This window comes from Hoplias malabaricus, chromosome 4 (genome assembly GCF_029633855.1).
Source record: "Hoplias malabaricus isolate fHopMal1 chromosome 4, fHopMal1.hap1, whole genome shotgun sequence".
In the NCBI taxonomy this organism is placed as follows: Eukaryota; Metazoa; Chordata; class Actinopteri; order Characiformes; family Erythrinidae; genus Hoplias; species Hoplias malabaricus.
The window spans coordinates 20,094,940-20,119,433 of NC_089803.1; the positions used below are offsets into that span (position 1 = coordinate 20,094,940).

The following is a 24,494-nucleotide window of genomic DNA, read 5'->3' on the forward strand; positions in this document are numbered from 1 at the left end:
TCATAGAGTGAGTGCTATGTGGCTTGTGTGCGAGTACTGACCCCTGCATGCTGACCCCTCTTATAGAGCTGAGGCAGCTGAAGCAGCATGTAGGCAGACGCCTCTCTGTCCATGATGCCATACATGATGGGCGGTGTGGAGGTGAAGAAGAGATTGAAGAAGATCATAAACCAGTAGTCTATCATGGCTGTGCCAGAGAAGCCACAGAAGAACTGGTACCAGAAGAGGAGGTTGACGTAGGCCTGGTGGGAAGTAAGGGTGGAGAGGGTGGGGGGGGGATTAGCAGCTACTAATGAAAGCATCCCACGTCATCTCAAGGTCAAACTGAAGGAAGCTCTTGAATGATAGTGCTGCTCAGTCACTGCAATGCTGTATGTTTCTGTGTGAAAATGATCCAGCATATGGGCATACAGCTGAATGCATAAGAGTGGTTACCCTTTTTCAAATAATATCATCACTGTCCAGAGAAAAACATGTATCTCCAAAGTAGTAACTTCAGAGGAGTTGAGATAAAAATTCATTAAAAGTCAGTGTAAAGAGATTTTATTCGGTGTAATCCTGGAGCATTTCTATTGGTCCATTCAGCATGATTTTTTGACATAATGTGAAGGACAGTGGACAGGAAGGAATGTATTATATTATCTTGAAATAAAGTGATAGTTACCACATTTTTGTAGAAGAAATAGATGATCATGTTTGCAAGTCGAGAGTAGCACCAGTGACCGTGAACCAGGAGGAGCTTCTTCAGGTGTTTGAAGCGAGATATTGCAAAGTCGCTGGCCATGACAGCCTTATGAGCACACACACATACACACACACACACCAGTTAGCAGCAGAAACACCGTTCAATACCATTCAACAATGGATCAGTGAATCATATGAGTCATTTGATCCTCTTAACTGCATCTTTGAAAATACACACACACACACACAGAGTCTGTAAAGGGCAACACAAACCTGCATCCCTTCCTGCCCAGATATTCCCACACCCACATCCGCTGCCTGAATCATATTTACATCATTGGCACCATCACCTGAAGGTGGAAAAGGAATGATATTAATGTTTAGACTGAAGGTAACAGTTACATGCTTCCAAATCTACACACACTGTACAAGACTCAATACACACTGCATGTCTATCACGATTAGAGCATGCTGAATGAATGCTTTCAAGGCAATATATGTATATGATGTGATATATACCATTATTATACCTTTAAATATGAAGGTACACTCTCAGAACAAAGGTACGGCTGAGGTACATAATTGGTCACTAAAGGTACAAACAGTGTAAATGTACCCTTTAAAAGGTACAGCAGTGCTTTTAAAATACAGTTGTGTTCCCTAAAGGTACATTCAATTTTCTTCTCCAGAAAGAGAGGTGAATGTTTGTAATCTTTCTTTATCTTAAGAACAGAAGAATATAAGTCCTGGAGATGAAATGGGGGCGTATGAAAGCAACACAGTATACTTCACAAGTTTTAAATAAATATTAGGATGTTGTAAATTTAGATCTGGATTCTGGATCATTTAGATGAGTCCAGAGTGATCTTACAAAGCTGTATGGCATCAACATGATTCTAACTTATTTAGGAAAAGACCACATGTAAACAACACACAGAGTCTTGACCTATAGCTTATTAATTGCACTGGTCATATTGTAAATAACCACAACCCTGAAATGAATCAAGCGGAAAAGAAGATGTATGAATCAATTAATCTCGTAAATATCAAATAATTAGCAACTGGTCTATGTTCCAATATTCTGTAATTATTCATAACTACAGCTATATTCTGCAGAGTCATCCATTTCAGAGTATAACCCACTTAACATTCAGTGGTTCTCTGTCACCCTCTATCTGCACAAGTTTGTCCATTTTATACTGAGCGAATAAAGGTGAGGGATTTTGAATGGTAGCACAACACCAATAATAATAGGCTACAGAAACACCACTGTCTGAAGTCCTTATAAGCATTCCCTGTGCATTACCTATAGCGAGAGTCATGACCTTGAGCTTGTGACGCAGCAGCGTGACCACCCTGCTCTTCTGCAGAGGAGTGGCCCTGCAGCACAGCACGGAGCGGCAGTGTCTGCACAGCTCCACAAACTGCGTCTGCAGGTCGTCATCCAGGAGCAGCTTCAGAGTGCGTCCGTCAATCACCAGCCCGATGCTGGCCTCATAGTCCTGACACCTGTACCGTGGCATTTCCTCCAGAGCTCCATTCAGCATGGTCTTACACACCTCCTGGAGAGAGGGAAAGAGAGAGAGAGGGAGAGAGAGAGAGAGAGAGAGAGAGAGAGAGAGAGAGAGCGAGAGCAAAAACAGTTAGAGCTGGGCCTTATGCTCTTAATGTTTGCAGGTCACAGATGCGCAAAGACCCAAAAGTGGAGTGGAGTTAAAGGAGTGTAGGTCAACAGATCAAATACATTCAGTTTTTTCCTCCCCCTGTTTTTTGGATAGCTCTGGCATCCACCTGCTGAGTAGAAATTGCTAGTACTGGCAAAATGACAGGTTTGATCTGCATTCCCAGCGTAGTTAATGTATTTGATTTCTCAGTTCTGACACACTACATGCACCTAGGATTGACACCCGTCCCATAAAACACAGAACTGCCCTCACTGTGTGCTCACTAAATGCCAGGATTTATATTGAACAAATACAGGAAGTGTTTTGTTTTCTGTATTCTGCATGATTGAGTTTACAATATTAAGACTGATGATGTGTTTGAGAGAGACTGAATCACTGCTGCCCTCCCTCAGCTGGAGGGGAGATACTCCACGACTCATTGGTTGTGAGATTACTAAAATACAGAAGCATGTGGGAAAACCATTACCCGCGATGACCAGTTCTGTGGTTTTGTGTGTTGAATTGTAATGCCACTCACATAATACTTTTACTAAGAACACAATGGTAGTTTTATTGACGTGAATATTTATAGCATGACAGGAGAAGACCTCACCACCAAGTATGTGGGTTGCGGCATTTTATGTTAGATTCTCAGACACAATAAGGGCCCCCCCCCCCATGCACCAGTTGGTCACGAATGAATCCACCAAGGCAAATTGAACAAACTACCAGTCCTATTCCAATCAGTTAGCATTTGTTGTTTAATTTGGATTACGGCGTGTCCTACTCCCTGTGCCCTGAACCCCAAACAGGCAGTTTGTTATTCACACCCTGCAATGATTTAAGGTCATTATATTTACAGCACAGCCAGGGGACCAGTGTGTGGTCATGTCGGTGATGTCAAGACATTCTTGTCCCTGTCCCTGACCACTCTGGTGTCACAGCTTTGACAAAATCGAGCTGTGTGAATGACAGTGGCCTCTGGACACAGGATTGACAAGACTATTTGTGTAGTATCTATATTGTTGTATTTTACGCCATACAGAAAATGATTCATTTAACACACACATATACACATTATTTAATGAAAAGCAACCACAAATGTTATTAACAGTGCTGCTATTAGTGCAACTACTTTATAGTACTGACTATACTGGTTTCACTACAGGTATCCTTTTTTACACATAATGGCACTGAGCTTGTATAGCTTACATTAGCTGTATGTAGGTGTTAGCTAATCTGCTGGCACTGGAGATACCAAGCTAATGTTTAAAATGACTGAACATTAATAACTTATAACTTTAAAATGACTGGATGGGACTCCATCACTCTAAAGAATGCTAGATGCTTTAAACCCTTCCCAGTAAACAATTAGCCGTTGATTCAACGTTGAAATAACGTAATGACTGCCGTCTAATCAACGTTCTCTTAAGGTTGAAAATGAAAGTTGAAAAGACGTCCAAACACAGACATTGAAAAGACAACTATTAGACGTATTTTGGACGTCCATTGACGTTATTAATTGGTCCCGAAATAAATTACTCGTATAAAACGCGTTTTGGACGTCCACTGATGTTACCGATTGGTCACCACTTAACTAACTTATTAATTAAGGTGGATTTTGGACGTCCATTGACGTTTAAAACATGTAATTGACGGACAGACTACTTTTACCCCTATTTTGAACGTCCAGGGACGTTCCTTGTTTACTGTGTTAATGTGCAGCCAGCCCACGATGTGCAGTTGCAGGCTGTTTGTGTACAGTTGAAGGACCATGTCCACAATGGGTGCACCTTAAAGTATCTGAATTCATTACAAGAGGTGTCTGTAAAGTGCTGGATATGTAGTGTGGTTATTATTTATTGGGTCTACTATTTGCTGCCTTGCATTTTTAGCTTTCCTTTTATTGCTTGCTTGTGGCCCAAACACAGCGGCTCACTAAACAAACATAAAAGCAGCTGAATACGATGCTGTGTCAAAAAGACTTGTGGTTGGGGTAGGGTTGGGGGGAGGTGGGGGTAGGGAGGGGGTGGCATGTCTGAAACAGAAGCCGTCTCCTCCCCTCCTCAGAGCTGTGGAAATGGGATTACAGTGCAGCAAAACGAGCCTTTTCAACATCTGCAAATTCACTTCCGCTCTGCTCTCTCAGACTGAAAGCTCGGGGACGGACAGAGGCAAATGCATAAAGAAACAGCATGTCTGTCAAATCGCTGCCTTGTTACAGGCAAACATTAATGTCTGACCGCGGGTTTCAGGGAATTTGAGCCCCAAGGGCCCGCAGTGACGAACAGCACCAAGTCTCGCCTGCCCCAGTTAAACTAAATACAGCCCTTCTACTGAGTAGGGTTCTCTCACAGGGAGCCGCAAAGCTTGACCGCATGCCGGCTAATAGGCTGCAGGACAGAGCGCCCAGGCCCTTAAAGAGATACTCCACATAAAAATCACATTTACACAATATTTCAAAAATACAAGTCACATGCAAACTGCATGTTTACATCATTACCTACTCGCCTGGACAAAATGATGGCAAATCTGCTGAGAACATTCAGGTTTTAATAGTGCTGCTATTAGTGCAGCTACTTTATAGTGCTGACTATACTGGTATCATTACTGGTATCCTTTTTTTGCACTGCTTATGAAGTCCCACAGCACATCAAAGGAACACTGTGTAGAACCTTCCCAGTAAACAAGGAACATCCCTGGACGTTCAAAATAGGTCTAAAAGTAGTCTGTCCGTCAAGGACATATTTTAAACGTAAATGGACTTCCAAAATCCATCTTAATAAGTTAGTTATCAAGTGGTGACCTATCGATAACGTCAGTGGACGTCCAAAACACGTTTTATACAAGTAATTTATTTCAGGACCAATTAATAACGTCAATGGACGTCCAAAATACGTCTAATAGTCGTCTTTTCAATGTCTGTGTTTGGACGTATTTTCAACTTTCATTTTCAACCTTAAGAGAACGTTGATTAGACGGCAGTCATTACGTTATTTCAACGTTGAATCAACGGCTAATTGTTTACTGGGTTTACTTTACTTTACGGCTTTAAAATCATTGTAAGGCTTCACTGACATGTAATAAGGATGGCCTCTGTCCTTGTTTCTCCAGGCAAAGAACTGCAGAAACTGCACTTTATAAATTTTGCAGGAGGGTCTTTTTTAATACTTTTATTACTACAACTTTACTCTCAAAATACGTATGTCCCTAAAGCACTGATTGATTTTTGTCCCTAAAGAGGTTTCTATAAGGGGAGGTGCCCTTGTTAAGAGAATCTTCTAAATGCCTTAAATGTAAATTAAAATGGGTCTGTACTGAGAAGCCTGGCCCTAATTGCAGACCATATTGATGTGAGTGTGTTCTCACACAGTTAGGTGCTGAACCAAAGGCTTTACACTTAACGGCGATCAGAGGGATGAAGAGTGAGTTTAGCACCTTGTTCTCTGTGTTGAAAGTGAACACCAGGTCCCTCTGGTCCAGCAGCTTGCAGGAATAGGCGATGTTAACTGCTGTCTCGAGTTTGTCTCCAGTCAGCACCCACACTTGAATGCCGCCATCTCTCAAAGCCTGGATGGTTTCTGGCACTTTCTCCTGAAGGCGATCCTCAATCCCTGTGGCCCCTGTAGGCACAGGTACTTCACGGTTATTACGGACTGTTAAAAAAATCCTGTAAACTGCCGTAAGCTCTGCAGCCAGTAAATATTTTTAGTGCATTGTACTGTACAGCATTTACAGTAATCTTACATCAATTTTATAGCATTCAAATCAGAGTAAGTGACACCAATGCACTTCTAGCAGAGACTGAGACCCAGTTCACCCCAGAAATACTGATCCAACTCCTGGGGACTTCACTTTGTAGAAACGTAGCATAGATAGCTCCAACCACTAAAACACCTGAATACTAGTTTGTTCACTTGCTCCTTTTCTCTACGGTTGCGGGTTGCAGTATGGCTGTGTCTCAATAGTCATCTTCCAAAGCTATTACATTGTTGTCAGAAGTGGGATGATCTAGCCTGTCGATTTTTGGGGGCAGTCATAGCTTAAAGGTTGGAAAAGTGAACTTAAATGGGATATATTATACTTCTTTTTAAACCCTTTTTAAACCTAGTCCCTTTCAGAATGAGCCGTTTAAGGGCTCTGTCACTTTTATGCAAATACGCTGTTGCTGGCCACACCCCACACATCCCATGTTTACGCAGGTGAGGGGTGGTGCCAGGGTGGTTCTATGCAAATCATTCATCCATCCATTCATTATCTGTAATCGCTTATTCAGTTCAGGGTCACGGTGTGTCCAGAGCCTACCTGGAATCATTGGGCACAAGGCGGGAATAAACCCTGGAGGGGGCGCCAGTCCTTCACAGGGCAACACACACACACACACACACACACACACACATTCACACCTACGGACACTTTTGAGTCGCCAATCCACCTACTAACGTATGTTTTTGGACTGTGGGAGGAAACCGGAGCACCCAGAGGAAACCCACGCCGACACAGGGAGAACACACCACACTCCTCACAGACAGTCACCCGGAGCGGGACTGGAACCCACAACCTCCAGGTCCCTGGAGCTGTGTGACTGCAACAACTACCTGCTGCACCACCGTGCCACACCGATTGTAATTCCTGACACCAAAATTATTCCACTGACTGACTTTTTTTGCATTTGGAGTGTGTATAGGAGCAGTAGAGACCCAAGTGGAAATATAAAAGCATGTATATATGCATAATATGTCCCCTTTAAACCTGGAGGTGCCATTGATTAAGGTGCCAAACCCACCAACTGCTTCCTTAACACTGGGAACGGCTGCCTGCGGGCATATGAGCTTACTGCCCCTAGTGCACTAATGTATGTGTGTGTGTGTGTGTGTGTGTGTGTGTCCACGGCCACGGATGCTTTAAATGCAGAAGACACATTTATAATAAATAAATGCACGTGTATTTTTTTTTTTAAAGAAACTAGTACTCTATTTCATGATTACTATATCACTATATTTATTCTCTTTTCATGAAATCTTGCATGTGGTTTTGTTAGTGCTGTGGAAAATAAAATATGTTTTTCATTTCACTTCTGTGGAGATTACAGGGAATACTTTGGTAGCTACTTTGTAATGAAACTCAGTGTAAACAGTTAAGAATGGATGTCAGCTGCCAGATCTGACAGCAAAATACAATGACACACTGTAATTTAAGAAAATCTGTGTTACTACAAAAAAAAACTATATTGTAGTTCACTGTAATATTACAGCAATTGTTTACAGAGTGCCTGGAAAGCTCTCACTTGAGTGGGCCCACATGGGCTGTCATTTCTTCAGGAAAACATGTCAGCCTTTCATGTTGTTTGAATAATTTTTTATCATTTACCCAGCAGATCGAGGTCGGTCTCCATGGCCACTGCAGTGTCCATGAGCAGTTCCTCTTTCCTGCTTATAGCTGACAAAGCTTCCTGTCTCTTATCCATCCACAGCCTATAGGCCTGCTCACTCACAACCTAATAGTGGAAAGAGAATATATATTCGGTCATTTGTCGTATATCCACGAAGGTCTCTATCTAATAGGCTATAATAATTTACACCTCTACCTTTTTAGCAAAGCACAAAGTCCTTAAGCCATCCTTGGCGTACGAGTCAAGATCTTTCTGGGTCTTGTTTGCAATGCCTGTATTCTCATTCTTCACTCGTGGTTTATCTGTGGGAAATAATACAAGTTATTACTGCATCTTTATGCCATTGTGTATCAGTTTGTGCAACATACATCATATTTAATTACTAAATTCATCTAATTGAAGTTTCACCCATTCCTGACATCAATGTTTCTGCAAACTCAGATTGTATAGTATCCAAGAAGAGCACTGTCAAGAGATTAGTACTCTCTGGTGCAGTTACACACGAGCCTCATAACACAGTGCCCCAACAGTTGGCTAGAGGGGTTTAAAGCCTCCCAGGAACAGTGGAACTGTGTTTTCTGGAGAGCATCTGCTATTAGTTTCTACCTTTAAAGGACTTGTGAAGCCGCTCCATGATGCCAGCGTCCGCTCCCTTGGTGTACACTATGATCTCTTTGCTGTGAGGATGCTGCACAATTATGGACATCCTCCTCCTGAATGAGTCAAAGGTCAGAACATCCAGCACCTTGAACTTCATCGGCCTGCCGCTGGGCAGTCGGACCGTGACATGCTCAGGGGTGCGCTCCAGCAGAGTGAAGCCGTAGGCCTTGGCTGCATGCACCAGGGCTGCCTCGTCAGGGCTTTGAGCTTCATAGCACACTTCCTCAAGCACAGAGGAGCTGCTTCCTTTCTGAGATCCCATCTTTGCTGTCCTGTCGTCACTGGGGGTCTTCTTTCCTCCTTCATCACCACTATCTAGAGAACCAGAAAACGTTGGCACATCATACACTGTGGAGTCTGTCTCCTCCATGTGGAAAGGCTCTTCAAAAGAGCCCCGCTTACGTGTGATATTCTTTAAAGACAGGCGTAGTCTCTGAAAACAGGAGCCTTGACCACACAGACCTTCCAATGGACTCCAGGACAGAGAGGAGTTATGCCTCCCTTTGGTCTGGAAAAAAGTTAATAAATCATATTAGGTGTTATGTTAAATTCAGCATATAAAGAAATATTATAATGAATAGTAAATATTCATTAAAACGTACGTTAGAATATGAAAGGTCTGCGTACTTCTATACTACACATACTGTCTGAATTTGGTGTATTATTCTGACACATTACTTATGCAATATAAACGTCTGCAGCGACAGCGTCCAACTAACTGATAGATAATGAATTTAGCTCCTGATGATACTCCTGCAGCTCTAATCACATCCACCTGATTTTATTCAGATGCTCCTGAAGAACTGATGAAATGAAGCAGGTGTATTTCATTAGGAGCGTGTAAATGATTAAAAAGCTGATCAATGTAAGGAACTCAGCAACAGCGAATGTGAACAAGCCTTTTTCCATAAAATAAGCTGCAGTTTGAGTACAGCACACTGCAAACAATGGGAATTGATTTTCAACATGAAAATAGTTCACAAATCCTCTATGTGGGAAAAACATCTGAAAATATTTCTGCTCAATTTATGTTTATTTGCTGAATGTAAAATAAAAAATATATATTTGTATTTGGGGCAGCACAGTAGTGCAGCAGGTAGTGTCGCTGTCACACAGCTCCAGGGACCTGGAGGTTGTGGGTTCGATTCCCGCTCCGGGTGGCTGTCTGTGAGGAGTGTGGTGTGTTCTCCCCGTGTCTGTGTGGGTTCCCTCCGGGTGACTGTCTGTGAGGAGTGTGGTGTGTTCTCCCTGTGTCTGCGTGGGTTTCCTCCGGGTGACTGTCTGTGAGGAGTGTGGTGTGTTCTCCCTGTGTCTGCGTGGGTTTCCTCCGGGTGACTGTCTGTGAGGAGTGTGGTGTGTTCTCCCTGTGTCTGCGTGGGTTTCCTCCGGGTGACTGGCTGTGAAGAGTGTGGTGTGTTCTCCCTGTGTCTGCTTGGGTTTCCTCCGGGTGACTGTCTGTGAGGAGTGTGGTGTGTTCTCCCTGTGTCTGCGTGGGTTTCCTCCAGGTGACTGTCTGTGAGGAGTGTGGTGTGTTCTCCCTGTGTCTGCGTGGGTTTCCTCCGGGTGACTGTCTGTGAGGAGTGTGGTGTGTTCTCCCTGTGTCTGCGTGGGTTTCCTCCAGGTGACTGTCTGTGAGGAGTGTGGTGTGTTCTCCCTGTGTCTGCGTGGGTTTCCTCCGGGTGACTGTCTGTGAGGAGTGTGGTGTGTTCTCTCTGTGTCTGCATGGGTTTCCTCCGGGTTACTGTCTGTGAGGAGTGTGGTGTGCTCTCCCTGTGTCTGCGTGGGTTTCCTCCGGGTGACTGTCTGTGAGGAGTGTGGTGTGTTCTCCCTGTGTCTGCGTGGGTTTCCTCTGGGTGACTGTCTGTGAGGAGTGTGGTGTGTTCTCTCTGTGTCTGTGTGGGTTTCCTCCGGGTGACTGTCTGTGAGGAGTGTGGTGTGTTCTCCCTGTGTCTGCGTGGGTTTCCTCCGGGTGACTGTCTGTGAGGAGTGTGGTGTGTTCTCCCTGTGTCTGCGTGGGTTTCCTCCGGGTGACTGGCTGTGAGGAGTGTGGTGTGTTCTCCCTGTGTCTGTTTGGGTTTCCTCCGGGTGACTGTCTGTGAGGAGTGTGGTGTGTTCTCCCTGTGTCTGCGTGGGTTTCCTCCGGGTGACTGTCTGTGAGGAGTGTGGTGTGTTCTCCCTGTGTCTGCGTGGGTTTCCTCCGGGTGACTGTCTGTGAGGAGTGTGGTGTGTTCTCCCTGTGTCTGCGTGGGTTTCCTCCGGTTGACTGTCTGTGAGGAGTGTGGTGTGTTCTGCCTGTGTCTGCGTGGGTTTCCTCCGGGTGACTGTCTGTGAGGAGTGTGGTGTGTTCTCCCTGTGTCTGCGTGGGTTTCCTCCGGGTGACTGTCTGTGAGGAGTGTGGTGTGTTCTCTCTGTGTCTGCATGGGTTTCCTCCGGGTGACTGTCTGTGAGGAGTGTGGTGTGCTCACCCTGTGTCTGCGTGGGTTTCCTCCGGGTGACTGTCTGTGAGGATTGTGGTGTGTTCTCCCTGTGTCTGCGTGGGTTTCCTCTGGGTGACTGTCTGTGAGGAGTGTGGTGTGTTCTCTCTGTGTCTGTGTGGGTTTCCTCCGGGTGACTGTCTGTGAGGAGTGTGGTGTGTTCTCCCTGTGTCTGTGTGGGTTTCCTCCGGGTGACTGTGTGTGAGGAGTGTGGTGTGTTTTCCCTGTGTCTGCGTGGGTTTCCTCCGGGTGACTGTCTGTGAGGAGTGTGGTGTGTTCTCCCTGTGTCTCCGTGGGTTTCCTCCGGGTGACTGTCTGTGAGGAGTGTGGTGTGTTCTCCTTGTGTCTGCGTGGGTTTCCTCCGGGTGACTGTCTGTGAGGAGTGTGGTGTGTTCTCCCTGTGTCTGTGTGGGTTTCCTCCGGGTGCCCGTCTGTGAGGAGTGTGGTGTGTTCTCCCTGTGTCTCCGTGGGTTTCCTCTGGGTGACTGTCTGTGAGGAGTGTGGTGTGTTCTCCCTGTGTCTGTGTGGGTTTCCTCCGGGTGACTGTCTGTGAGGAGTGTGGTGTGTTCTCCCTGTGTCTCCGTGGGTTTCCTCCGGGTGACTGTCTGTGAGGAGTTGGTGTGTTCTCCCTGTGTCTGCGTGGGTTTCCTCCGGGTGACTGTCTGTGAGGAGTATGGTGTGTTCTCCCTGTGTCTGCGTGGGTTTCCTCCGGGTGACTGTCTGTGAGGAGTGTGGTGTGTTCTCCCTGTGTCTGTGTGGGTTTCCTCCGGGTGACTGTCTGTGAGGAGTGTGGTGTGCTCTCCTTGTGTCTGCGTGGGTTTCCTCCGGGTGCTCCGGTTTCCAAAAACACACGTTGGTAGGTGGATTGGCGACTCAAAAATGTCCGTAGGCATGAGTGTCTGTGTATGTGTGTGTCTGTGTTGCCCTGTGAAGGACTGGTGCCACTCCAGGGTGTATTCCCGCCTTGCGCCCAATGATTCTATGTAGGCTCTGAACCCCCCATGACCCTGAACTGGATAAGCGCTTACAGAGAATGAATGAATGAAATGAATATTTGTATTAAAAAAATAAACAATATAAAATAATATATTTAAAAATGTCTAAGTATTTGAGCACTAAAATCAATAATCCAAATCAAATTTGTTTCATTTAGAAGACATCATCTTGATTATCATCATCATCATCATCTTTACCACTTCATCCATTTCAGGGTCACGGTGTTTAGAGGACATGCTTTCTAGCAATTTAATTTCATCATGTTAATTTGGTTTACATTTTTTGTATATAATTTTATATTAAATTACTTTGATATACTATTACCATTAAATCTAGATGACTTCATTTGTGCCTTTGAGGTATATTGCCCCTGATCTTGTGCCAACACCCAACATGACGAGTCCTAGCCTCTCAGATTTCAAGTAGAGGCTAATACTCAGCTGATATTTGGCAACTAAGCTTGCAAAATATTAACCTTCTATAATGAACTAAAAAGGAAGTCATACAGACATAAATCATTTTGTGTCGATAATGGATTGGCCTCCAAGTTTGTAACACATTGGTCTATAACAACGTCACTGCGGCTGAAATGCTGATGTCTTCCCAGTGACTAATCCCCCTGGTCCTCACTACAGGGTGCGAAAGCCTCTGTGGTAGTGATGGACCCAGGCTGATACAATCATGCTCGACTGCTAATCAGATTAATTAGGGACGATGTGATTCCCTCTTTGAATCTCTCAACATTACAGGTCTGGGGCCAAAAATAATTTGTACGCTGGATAAAGTGCCTTGGTCTGGGGCCTCAAGAGCAATTTGGGAAATTAGCCCTGACCAGCAATGAGAGGGAGTCGACTTCATCCAAGCTTTTTTGTATTAAGTCCACGCCCTTTTGAGAGGCGAGGAAAGGGGTGGAGAAGACCACTCGTCTAATTGGAGGAAGCTGTAATTGCCCAGGATGAGCGATCTATGACTGCTTGTGCATGAATTCAAATATCCTGATTATTCACCGTGCCACTGAGCTGTTTACTACTGGCTATGACAGAATTAGTCATACGAGGGGCCGCAGTAACAATGTCTCGGGGCATGGGCTTCACAGACACATGTACTCCATGTGCAGGAGGAGTCCTTTGCATGGTGTGCCATTACAGTTATTATTCTGACATCGGGTTGTTTTCTTTTTTGCATCATGACTCAGTTTGGGGGAGCTGTAGCTCCGCCCCCGTCTGGTTAAAGCAGTAAAAACAATACAAGCAAGGTCAGTGCGACTCATATCCCTCACCCTTTGTCTCAGGGCTGCTTCGGTACAAACCACCACTGTGTTGCAGATGGCCATAGCCAGGAAGAAGTCCTGGTAAGGTCCTCCCTCTTCCTCCAGTGTCTGCAGCAGATTCTGGTCTGGAATGACCTCTCTTTCCTGTTTATATTTAAAAAAAAAACAAAAAAACAAACAAAGTATTCATATATTTATAAATGACACTGCTCATGATTTGACTGTGACAATGACCAGTTAAAAGACCCATTTGCAATAAAAACAAAAACACTGCTACAAATACCACTTCTATTACAACTATTACTACTACTAATAAGGGCAGCTGTGAAGGACTTATCAGAAACAGCTGAAAGGTCTAGTCAGTGGTTGTGGATAAGTAAAGCACAGACTAGTTGGGGAAATGCACTGTAGAGGTGCTGTTGTAGTGGTTAGTGATGTAGCATGTAAAGGTCACATGATACTGGTGGCACTGAGCATGCATTAACGGTGCCAGTGGGGCTCAGTATAGCCTATTACCAGGGAGGCCAGTGTGGATTTATGGTTGTTGATGTTTAAGGGTAAGGTAGGACTGTAAAGCTGTCTTGGAGGGGGGTGGGTCTGGGAAGCTGTTGAGCCTTCTGGAGGTGTTGTGGGCTTAATTCAGCGAAACACCTACGAGGGGAGGTGCCTGCCTAATGACCCCTGTGAAGATCTAGTGATTCAGTGGGTGTTTGGGTACTCAGTCCGTAGGCATGAATGGGCTCAATGAGTAACCGTAGATGTTAACGGTAGCTGGTTCCTGATCGGATCATAAACAGCCACAGCAACCATAGGGTGTAGCTGTAGGATTAGAACAACAGGAATTTTGTGACTGCCGGTAGAAAGAGAGTGGGGTGGGCCCTATGTGAAACTCTAATGGATTGGCATAGGATATTTTACATCTTATCTTCTGTATGATTATAATAAATAATAAATCATAAATATGTTTCTTAAAATATATCAAAATATAGTGTTCAAACTGAATCTGTATTAAATAACAGCTAATTCTATAACATGACAAATTATATCACCTCTATGAATTAAATGCATTCATTCCCTCATTTTGTTGATGATTTCAAGATTCTGTGTAAAACTTTTTATCCTAAGAGAGAGAAAAGATACCACACACTATATAAAGTCCTTTGCCACAGTTTGAACAAAGCTGGTCAAATGATATCTTTTGTTGATTGCCTTTATGAATTCTCAGGGAACAAATGTTATGTTTCCCACATTGAACAAAAATGTAAAATGTGCAATAACTTTGGCACTGACAGTGAGTTTCGTCATCTGGAAGAAAGTGTGGTCTGGAAGGTCTTTTGTGTTCCTGTCCAAACAAATGATAGCCAACAACCTCAGTGGTCAGTTATGGCAAAAACACACCATGGCTGACATCATGGCAACAGTACGTGTGTTACGGCGCCCTGCGGAGGAGTTATAGTGAGGTGGAGTGTCAGGAAGGTGCGGTGGGACGGGGGTGGGAGGTGGAGGGCTGCAGGAGAGCAGTAGGCCATGTTTAATGCACCGCAGCAGGCCCATATGTCCACACACAGACACTGAGGCCTTGGAGCCAGCATCACCACACTGCTCCTCACAACAAGCTGACCAGCCATCTGCAGCACAGACTGAGAGAGAGAGAGAGAGAGAGCGAGAGAGAGAGACATGACAGAGAGAGCACCAATACAGGATTTTATTGATCCTAGACCCAGACGCGAGTGACTGAGGAAAGGTGTAAAAGCCACCATCATTCAAAATGTACAGAAATTTAAATCTATCAGGAATACACTCCTCACTGTCCACACAATGTCTAGGATTTAATATCTTTTACAGAAGCCAATAGAAAAATTACTCAGAAGCATGTATCCGAATTGAAAATAAGCCATAAGCCATTGCAGAAAAAAACGCAAAACCACACAATCTGAAAAGTAAAAGTAAAAAAAAAATTGTTTTTAAAGCAGTAAACAAAAATGTAAAACTATGTATGACAATGTGCCATGATATGCCCTCCGGGGTTCTCTCATTTGCATTTAAAAAAAAATCTTTTTAAAGATTCAGTGGCCAAACATGAGTCACTGAGGGAAGATGCCAACACCATATGCTCTTAAGTTTTTATTTTTTAACTACGGGTCAGTTACAGTATCCATCAGTTCAGAGACTTGGAAATTGAAGGTTTAATACAGTGCTCAAGTGTAAAATTGTTTATAATTGTATTCACTTAAATCTCCTCTGAATCTCCTCTCATTTGCCGATTAATTAACTTCAAACAAAGCTATAATATAGTTACAATATTTAAATCTGAGGGGAGAGGGGTTCATTTTAGTCACTGGGAGAAGATACAAACAACATACACTCTGAGCAGTTTATTAAAAATTTAAGACCATGTTAGACAATATGTCCCTTATTCTTTTTCCCTCTCTGTGATTTTTCACTCATCTTTCTTGGACGCCGCAGTCAATAACTGGCCAATTAAATTCATTGATTCATTCATTATCTGTAAGCAGTTATCCAGTTCAGGGTAGTGATGGGTCTGGAGCCTACCGGGAATCATTTGGCGCAAGGCAGGAACACACCCTGGAGGGGGCAACAGTCCTTCACAGACCGACACACACTCATACATTCACTCAAACACTCACACCTACGCACACTTTAGAGTCACCCATCCACCTACCAACATGTGTTTTTGGACTGTGGGAGGAAACCGGAGCACCCGGAGAAAACCCACGCGGACACTGGGAGAACACACCAACTCCTCACAGACAGTCACCTGGAGGAAACCCACACAGACACAGGGAGAACACACCAACTCCTCACAGACAGTCACCTGGAGGAAACCCACGCAGACACAGGGAGAACACACCAACTCCTCACAGACAGTCACCCGGAGGAAACCCACGCAGACACAGGGAGAACACACCACACTCCTCACTTACAGTCACCCGAAGGAAACCCACACAAACACAGGGAGAACACACCACACTCCTCACAGACAGTCACCCGAAGGAAACCCACACAGACACAGGGAGAACACACCACACTCCTCACAGACAGTCACCCGGAGGAAACCCACTGACCACACGATAGCACTTTGTAGTTCTACAGTTACAGACTGTAGGCCATCTGTTGCTCCGCAAATGTTGTATGCGACCAATTTTCAGCCAACAACGTCCACTGAAGGACTACAGGACGACCGTCACAAACTCACCTCCAAGGACCAACAAAGTAGGTGTGTTTAATAGAATGAACAGGGAGTAGACATTGCTGTGTGTGATCCATTCATACCAGGGCAATACACCCTAACACACCAGAATACTGAGAATGATCCACCGGTCAAATCATACCTGCTGTGTGGTGGCCCTGATCATTGAAGCACAGAACTAAGGTCAGGGTCAGCATATCTTTGCAACTGTTTACAGATATGAAATGAAATGATCCATAGCACCAAGCTTTCAATCCAAATCTGACTGTAGTCTTACCACATTCTGCCCAAATCGGATCTAAACACAATAAACACCAACCACAGGCCAAATATAATAGCACTCCTAAAGGTAGCACCACATAGAACAAGACGGTAACTCATTCACTCACATGTTCATTCATTTACACATTCATTCACTCATCTTACTCATTCACTCACTCATGTTTACCAAAAGCGAATATTATGCAGGAAAAACAAACCCGAGAAATGAGTCCGTACTATTTTGTCTGAATATGTAAGACTCTGCTGTGTTTCTCACCAGTGGGCTGCTGAAGGCCAGGCTGCCAGAGGCTCCTGCTGCCACCTTTGACCTGTGGAGACTGCTGTGGCTGGGCGAGTGCGTGCTGGCGCCTGCTGGACCGTCCTGGGCCTCGTCCAGAGAGAAGAGAGGCGGCCGTCTTCTCTGCTGGTAAATGACCTCTTCATCCGCGTCCATCTCCCCTGCCAGGAAGGCCAGCCGCACGGCTGAGGAGACGAGGAGAGCGTTATCAGCCGGAGCAGGTGATTATGTTGTAGAGCTGCGCTACTTCTCCAACTGAAAGCTAGGTGAGAACATTTGGGAAAACGCTACAAACAAGATACATCTGTGCCAGGCTGCAGCTGTAGAGGATGGCACAGAACCTCTCAGCGTTCCCTTTCTGCTCCAGTGCAGTATGATTTTTTTCGGCTCCAGCATGAAATTCAGCACATGAAGGGCCTGATAATTAGCTGACGAGTTCAATCAGGTGAGTTACAGCAGAGGCAATCCCGCCTCGCATATTTTGTTGTTTTCCCTGATCTAGCACAGTTGATGTAACTAATCTGCAAATTATGTAAACTCATTGGGAAAAGTTGGAAAACTGGCATGCAGAGACGCACTGAAATGGAACGTGTTTTTGGACTGTGGGAGGACACCCACACGATGTCAAACCGGAGCACCCGGAGGAAACCTACGAGGACACGGGGAGAACACACCACACTCCTCACAGACAGTCACCCGGAGGAAACCCACGAGGACACGGGGAGAACACACCAACTCCTCACAGACAGTCACCCGGAGCGGGAATCAAATCCACAACCTCCAGGCCCCTGGAGCTGTGTGACTGCGACACTACCTGCTGCGCCACCGCGCCACCCAACTAATAATCAGCTGAAAATATTTAACTAAATTAAATCATTCCAATAACTAAACACATAAATTATTATGCCTAACCTAAAAGGGGCTTTATCCTCCACTCACACTGATATCTCTAGATACAGAAGTCAAAACTGATGCCTACAAAGAGAGGAATACAAAATGAACATTGTATAAATGCATCACTTCACAAATGTCAGTACTGATACCTAGAAAAAGGCTGTCTAGATGATTGAGATATCTATGGTGAATAAGTCTGTTTGCAGCTTTTCTCTCTGGCAAACTGTACCTCCACCAAATGCACCTTTAAACAAAGGTTCCAGGACAGCGTTAAAGAGAAAGCAATATATTCCCATGATTTCCCACTAAACTGGAGTTGGCCGTCCTGCCATAAACTCACCATTCTCCTCGTGGGGATACTCAGTGCCCATTATAGTGCAGCGGCGAAACACCATCTTGTTCTCCGTCAGGGTCCCAGTCTTGTCTGAGAAGACATACTGGATCTGGCCCAAGTCTTCTGTGATATTGAGAGCACGACATTGCACTCGAGTGTCCTTCTCCTCATCATAAAGATCCAAGTCCTGTGTGATGAAGAACACCTGCCCCATCTTCACCAGCTCGATAGAAAGGTAGAGCGAAATAGGGATCATCACCTGGACAGAGGGATGTTGTAAGAACACAGCAGAAACGGCCAAACTCTAGGCTTATTCTAATCGTACTATTACCACAATACATGCCTTGGAGGACTCTTATTACATGTTACTGGATCATATCTAAACCATAATCCTTGTTGATCTTCCAGATTATTTACACTACATTTATATCACGTGTGCTTGTAGAAGAGGAGGAGATTGTAAACTATGAAATTATTCTTTCATTGTCTTTAATCGCTTGTCCATTTCAGGGTCGCGGTGGATCCGGAGCCTAACTGGAATCACTGGGCGCCAGGCAACTATGAATTTATAAACTATAAAATACAGAAATACATACGGGTATAATATGGAATGCAAGCCCAATGTGAATGAATTTCATTGTGAAATTAACTGTATAAATAATTTAGGAAAATTATGTTAACACACCTGAAGGTGCAATTAATCTCACCTAATCTTTAATTTATATTTAAAATTAATTACTTTTAAATTAATGTTAAGTTTTAATTATGTTATGTAAATTAATGTACAGCAAAGCAACAAAAAAAAGACAATTTTACTTTACTCTATAAATTATTTGCTGATTTGAATCAAATTCTTTGTTTTGTAATTACACTCTTATGTGTGTGTGTGTGTGTGTGTGTGTGTGTGTGTGTGTGACAGAGAACCTTCCGTGTACCTGCAGTAGGATGATCATTGTCAGGAACATGTAGACACCTGAAAGGACGGAGGAGGTATATGTCCCATCACTGTTTGGGATAAAGTAGATTGGGATACTGGACATAGTCTCCAACCAAACAACATGACCTGAGTGAACGAGAGAGAGAGAGAGAGAGAGAGAGAGAGAGAGAGAGAGAGAGAGAGAGAGAGGTGAATGGCAATGAGAAGCAGATAACGAAACAAAGAAAGACAGAGAAAAAGAGAGGAGTTTGGGAGAGTATGAGAAATGAGAGGAGAAGAGAAATGAGAGAGTATAAGAGAGAGGAGAAAAAAAGACAAAGAGAGAGAGAGATTAATCTTTTGCCTTCTTAATTCAAAACGGCTGTGTGTGTAGTTATTCTGACAGTCTGTCTGGCCCTTTCCTGGTTTAGACCTCACAGAACGAGTTTTCCACAGAAGGTCATAAAAGCACTTTGTATCTTTATCGGCTTCTGCCATCATCTTTCATTCGGTGAAACTCGGGCCGGAATAAAAACACGGCTTTTAGCTTCCAAAGCTTATCGACAGCTGCGTTTTGTAACCTGCGTTCTGTCATGTGTTCTTTATGTTTTCCTTCCACTCTGCTGAGTGTGTTAGTGTGCTGGGAAGAGAGAGAACCTCCTCCTCCTCCTCCTCCATACTTACCCACAGCTCCGATGAGACACATGCAGAAGAGCAGCAGCACACAGAAAAGGACTTCAGTGTTCATCTGCTTTTCTAGTTTACTGCGCTTATATCGAGGCTTGTTGTTGTTCAACATGGACTTAGTCTCGTGGCCTGCAATAAACAACACATCATCATCATCATCATCATCAACAAAACAAGCACATCTAAAACTTAGTGTTTACCATGTACAGGACATTTGTGTTTAATAATGGATATACAATAAGAGTTTAATCACAATTAGTGCACATAAAAATACGGGACACACGTAATTGAGTTTAATGAGCTTTTGCTACATTTGCATAAGGAATAATATATTATAATCACTGCTTATTCCCCCAAAATATAGTCAGTCGATCAGCCATGACTTGATTCAGTTTGCACTGGAGTTAGGAGGCTAATGTAGTTACCAACTAACACAAGCTGAATGCACAGCTTAGTTCATTATTATTAGTTCATTATTAGTTCATTATTAACAAATGACAGAAATCTACAAAATGGACAGAAGTAAAACAATAATTGAGCTACAAGAGGGTCCCTGCTAGAAAAAAAACAGTAAATCATGTCTTGTCAGACATTAAAATCACGGGAGGAATGTTCTTAAGTTTGATTGGAAGTTAATGATGGGATTTTTACTTGCTATATTTTGGATTCTTAAAAAAATCGCCCCAAAAAACAACAAAATGAACACGAGGCTGTGTTTTTACCTTTACTTCACTGATCTGTAATAGGAAGAACAGAGCCTCTGTTGGTGCTGCTCTGGGCTTAGCACTGCAAAAACTGCACTATGTAACTTTTGGTACGAAACCATCCAGCTTGATTTCAGTACAGTGCTGTAGAAGTGAATTAGACTCTAGCAACTGTAGGGGGAGCCCAGGAGCAATAATACCAAATTTTACCTAGTGTTCCTCTAAGATTAAGGTTCACAACTGGGCAACTGTTGTAACTTTAAGGATACCTTTATACTGCTTGTACTGTTATATACCCTGATCATTTTATATGTCACACAAAGTAAGGAGCCCAAGCTTTGTTTAGAGTGTTTGAAACGCTTTGTAGTCTGCAAAACACCTTGTACAGGTTTACGTTTTTATGGCTTGTTCATTATATTAGCCTCAGAGCAAAAGTTAGGATTTGGCTGGCTGTCTACATTAAGAGAAATAGGAAAACTGAGGAGGAGTATTTTTTTTTCCCTCCAAACTATCCCTTAAAAAAGCAAGCATGACGCAGGAGCTGGAAACAGCACTGTACCTGCATACACTACTATTCCTGAGGCATCAGCTGTATTTCTGACAGTGCAACCACGCAGCAGAAGGCTCTCAATGCCAAAACCTGTCTTCTTCTTGTCAATTTCCCTGCAAAAGCAAACACACAGTAATACAGTATATGGTGCTTATGAATATATAGTTGAAAATAAAGAAGAACGATGAGCTAAAGGAGGCCTGAATGAGCTTGTACTGTATATGTCCAAACATCTGTAGACATCTTTTCTAATGAGTGCACTCGTAATCCCCATAGAAAACAAGAAATGTACTGGGGCTATCCATAGATGGATGGAGATAGATGGATGGAGATAGATAGATAGATAGATAGATAGATAGATAGATAGATAGATAGATAGATAGATAGATGGATGCTCATGTGTCATCTGATTTCATCAAATTCTTTGTCTGTAACCCATTATCCAGTTCAGGGTCGCGGTGGGTCCAGAGCGTACCCAGAATCACTGGGCACATGGCAGGAACACACCCTGGAGGGGGCGCCAGTCCTTCACAGTGTGACACACACTCACATATTCACACCTACGGACACTTTTGAGTCGCCAATCCACCTACTAATGTGTGTTTTCCTCCACCCGGAGGAAACCCACGCGGACACAGGGAGAACACACCACACTCCTCACAGACAGTCACCCGGAGCGGGACATAAACCCACAACCTCCAGGTCCCTGGAGCTGTGTGTCAGCAACACTACCTGCTGCACCACCGTGCCACCCATGGCTTTATATACTGATATATACTATATGTTGAATGTTATCATATAGTGTTTAAGCAGTTTAAAAGCAATTCTGGGGAACTGCTGTCATTGTGTTTGTTTACATTCAGAAGCTCTGTGTCTTTTAAGGTAAAAAAACAACTGTTGTTTATAGGTGGCTGAAGTTTAACTTGTCTATAAGCTTTTATTCACTGTTTGAATTACCACAGAAACTCCAGAAACTGGCTTTGGCGTCAGTTACACCTTAAGTGACCTGGAACAGCACAAACATGTCAATACCCACCTATGGAGCAGGAACAGAGCAATATCCTCATTTTTTCATGCTTTTCCACGCCCTTTATCCATCTAAACAACTCCATACTGTTTCTCTCCCATGAGGATTTTGGACTGAGACTCTGTTTTTTAACCATTTACTGACACTTGGGCTTCATAAACTAAAAATTTGCAAAAAATTGCTAGCAAATTGTGAGGAAACATCCTTCTGAATATTATAAGAAGTGTTCATTTTTTTAATTGAAATCCTTTAAATCCTCAACATTACCTTCAGTATTATCCTTATACTGCTGTTACAGTTTAGCCTGCTTATTATCCAGTCACAGCTATAAATTATTCAGTAACTGCTATAAATGTAATGGCCATGTTATGTAGCTGATGATGGTGAGTACCTGAAATATGGCCCATATGGGACCTCAGAGTTATGGGGGTTAATTATTGTTCATGTCTCATATAACAGTGTATCAGAGACAAATGCACTTCTCAGGGCCTGCTGAACTGATCTTAATGTGCAGACTAATTACGTTATTGCAGCGTACTGTGTTCCAGTGTGTGAGGAGAGTGGAACAGGCCTGTATAAAACAAAGCTCAGCGTCACGCTCTCTCAGCTGCATGATAACCCACTTACTACAGCTGCACCAGCTTGCACAATGAAGCTAAATCCGTTTTCCTGGCCTACTTCACACCGCGGACGTCCCCGGACGTACCTCCGTGGCTCGTGTGACAGTAAATTGACCGCTGCTACCACTTTTCCCTTGTTAGACGGAGCGGGCACCAGCAAAACACACTGAGAGGACATTTGTCGGTATGGACGCTGGCCATTGGTATGGATGAGACAAAAAAGAGAGAGAGAGAGAAAGGCAGCAGAGGCTGGATGTGGTCAATCGTGCATGAAATTGACTGTTGAGGGTTTCTCGGATACTCACAAAAAGCCATTGAAATGATTGAGGTTGTCATTGGGCTTCTCGCAAACCAGAGTGCCGACGAAGTTCAGGGGCTCGAACTGAGAACCCTGAAAAACACACACCAACACATTTGCTTTCACACATGCTTTCATATACAAGTTCATGCACTTATCTGTAGATCATATACGGTCTAGGTATCATCCAGTGTTTTACCAATACCAATACCTGGATACTCACGCCACGATGTTGCCTTTTTTGATCCAAATTCAGAACAAATGGTCTTATGATATATACATATTTCAAAAGTCACTATTCATTCATTCATTATCTGTAACCCTTATCCAGTTCAGGGGCGCGGTGGGTCCAGAGCCTACCTGGAATCATTGGGCGCAAGCAGAAACACACCCTGGAGGGGGCGCCAGTCCTTCACAGGGCAACACACACTCTGACACTTTTAAGTCACCAATCCACCTGCCAACGTGTGTTTTTGGACTGTGGGAGGAAACCGGAGCACCCGGAGGAAACCCACGCGGACACAGGGAGAACACACCACACTCCTCACAGACAGTCACCCGGAGCGGGAATCGAACCCACAACCTCCAGGTCCCTAGAGCTGTGTGACTGCGACACTACCTGCTGCACCACCGTGCCGCCAAATGTCACTATGCTGTACAAAAATAGTTTAAAAAAGCACAGCTGAACCAAACGTCTACTGGACTTCCTTGAGGAGAGCCAAGACAATTCATATTTTCAAAGAAAAACAGAATACTACTCATTGAAATAGATGTTTAAACATACACTTCTCCAATTTCAGAGATTATTTAACAGAATTACTGCATATTATCGGCACTAATATATTTTTAGGCATGGTGGTAATTTTTTAAATCAGTCTAAAAACTTTGTAAAAGACTTTTGAACACGTGATCATTTGCACAATGAAACAAGAATGAAAGCATTGTTATAGAAAGAGCGTGTAAGAAACAGGATAGTGTGTTAGTGTGTGTGTGTGTGTGTGTGTGTGTGTGTGTGTGTGTGTGTGTATTGGGCTTGATATAAGACAAATAAACCAGATAAAGGAGAAAAGTCTGGTTTCAAAAATATAATGTCGACAAACCTGTAAAACCTGAATGTTCACAGGTCACTGGCCTTAAAAGTGCATTGCCCTGTGTGACTGAATCTGAGTGTATGCGCAGTATGTAAACTACTGGGAACAGTCATTGAAGTCTGATGTGTCCTCGGGCAGTTCGGTTGTGTGATACTGATATCTCACAGTGATCTCTGTTCAAAACTGAACCAGACAAGATGAACTCCACTGCCCCTGTGGGTAATCCATCCTGAATCCTCTAAACAGAGCCAGTGCTGGGAAATATTGATTATATGTATATATTAAACATGCCAAATATTATATAATTTTAAATTACACCAAGCAAATGAATATGCATTATACAGATTAGTACACGTACTTATAAACACACCTATGGCCAAAATAAAGTACAGTATGTGGGAAACAACATAAACAACTGAATGAAGTGAAATCAGAGCACAGTTCTTTAATTTATAGTTGTATA

General features: G+C 43.6%; 1 protein-coding gene across 2 annotated transcripts in view; it reads right to left on the reverse strand.

Moving 5' to 3' along the window:
• atp10b (ATPase phospholipid transporting 10B) overlaps nucleotides 1-24,494 on the reverse strand; it is a 45,559-nt gene that overhangs the window by 5,211 nt on the left and 15,854 nt on the right. The window contains exons 4-19 of one of the 2 annotated variants that reach the window (XM_066667058.1): nucleotides 22,948-23,033; nucleotides 21,005-21,108; nucleotides 19,739-19,870; nucleotides 19,074-19,201; nucleotides 18,145-18,397; nucleotides 16,890-17,095; nucleotides 13,150-13,284; nucleotides 8,803-8,908; nucleotides 8,347-8,715; nucleotides 7,936-8,042; nucleotides 7,719-7,845; nucleotides 5,787-5,971; nucleotides 1,991-2,246; nucleotides 958-1,034; nucleotides 665-790; nucleotides 42-242 (exon numbers count right to left, since the gene is read on the reverse strand). In XM_066667058.1, coding sequence (XP_066523155.1) covers nucleotides 42-242; nucleotides 665-790; nucleotides 958-1,034; nucleotides 1,991-2,246; nucleotides 5,787-5,971; nucleotides 7,719-7,845; nucleotides 7,936-8,042; nucleotides 8,347-8,715; nucleotides 8,803-8,908; nucleotides 13,150-13,284; nucleotides 16,890-17,095; nucleotides 18,145-18,397; nucleotides 19,074-19,201; nucleotides 19,739-19,870; nucleotides 21,005-21,108; nucleotides 22,948-23,033 — 2,598 coding nt within the window. Of the gene's footprint in view, nucleotides 1-41; nucleotides 243-664; nucleotides 791-957; nucleotides 1,035-1,990; nucleotides 2,247-5,786; nucleotides 5,972-7,718; nucleotides 7,846-7,935; nucleotides 8,043-8,346; nucleotides 8,909-13,149; nucleotides 13,285-16,889; nucleotides 17,096-18,144; nucleotides 18,398-19,073; nucleotides 19,202-19,738; nucleotides 19,871-21,004; nucleotides 21,109-22,947; nucleotides 23,034-24,494 lie in introns of both variants that reach the window. The other variant, XM_066667057.1, reaches the window with a different exon arrangement.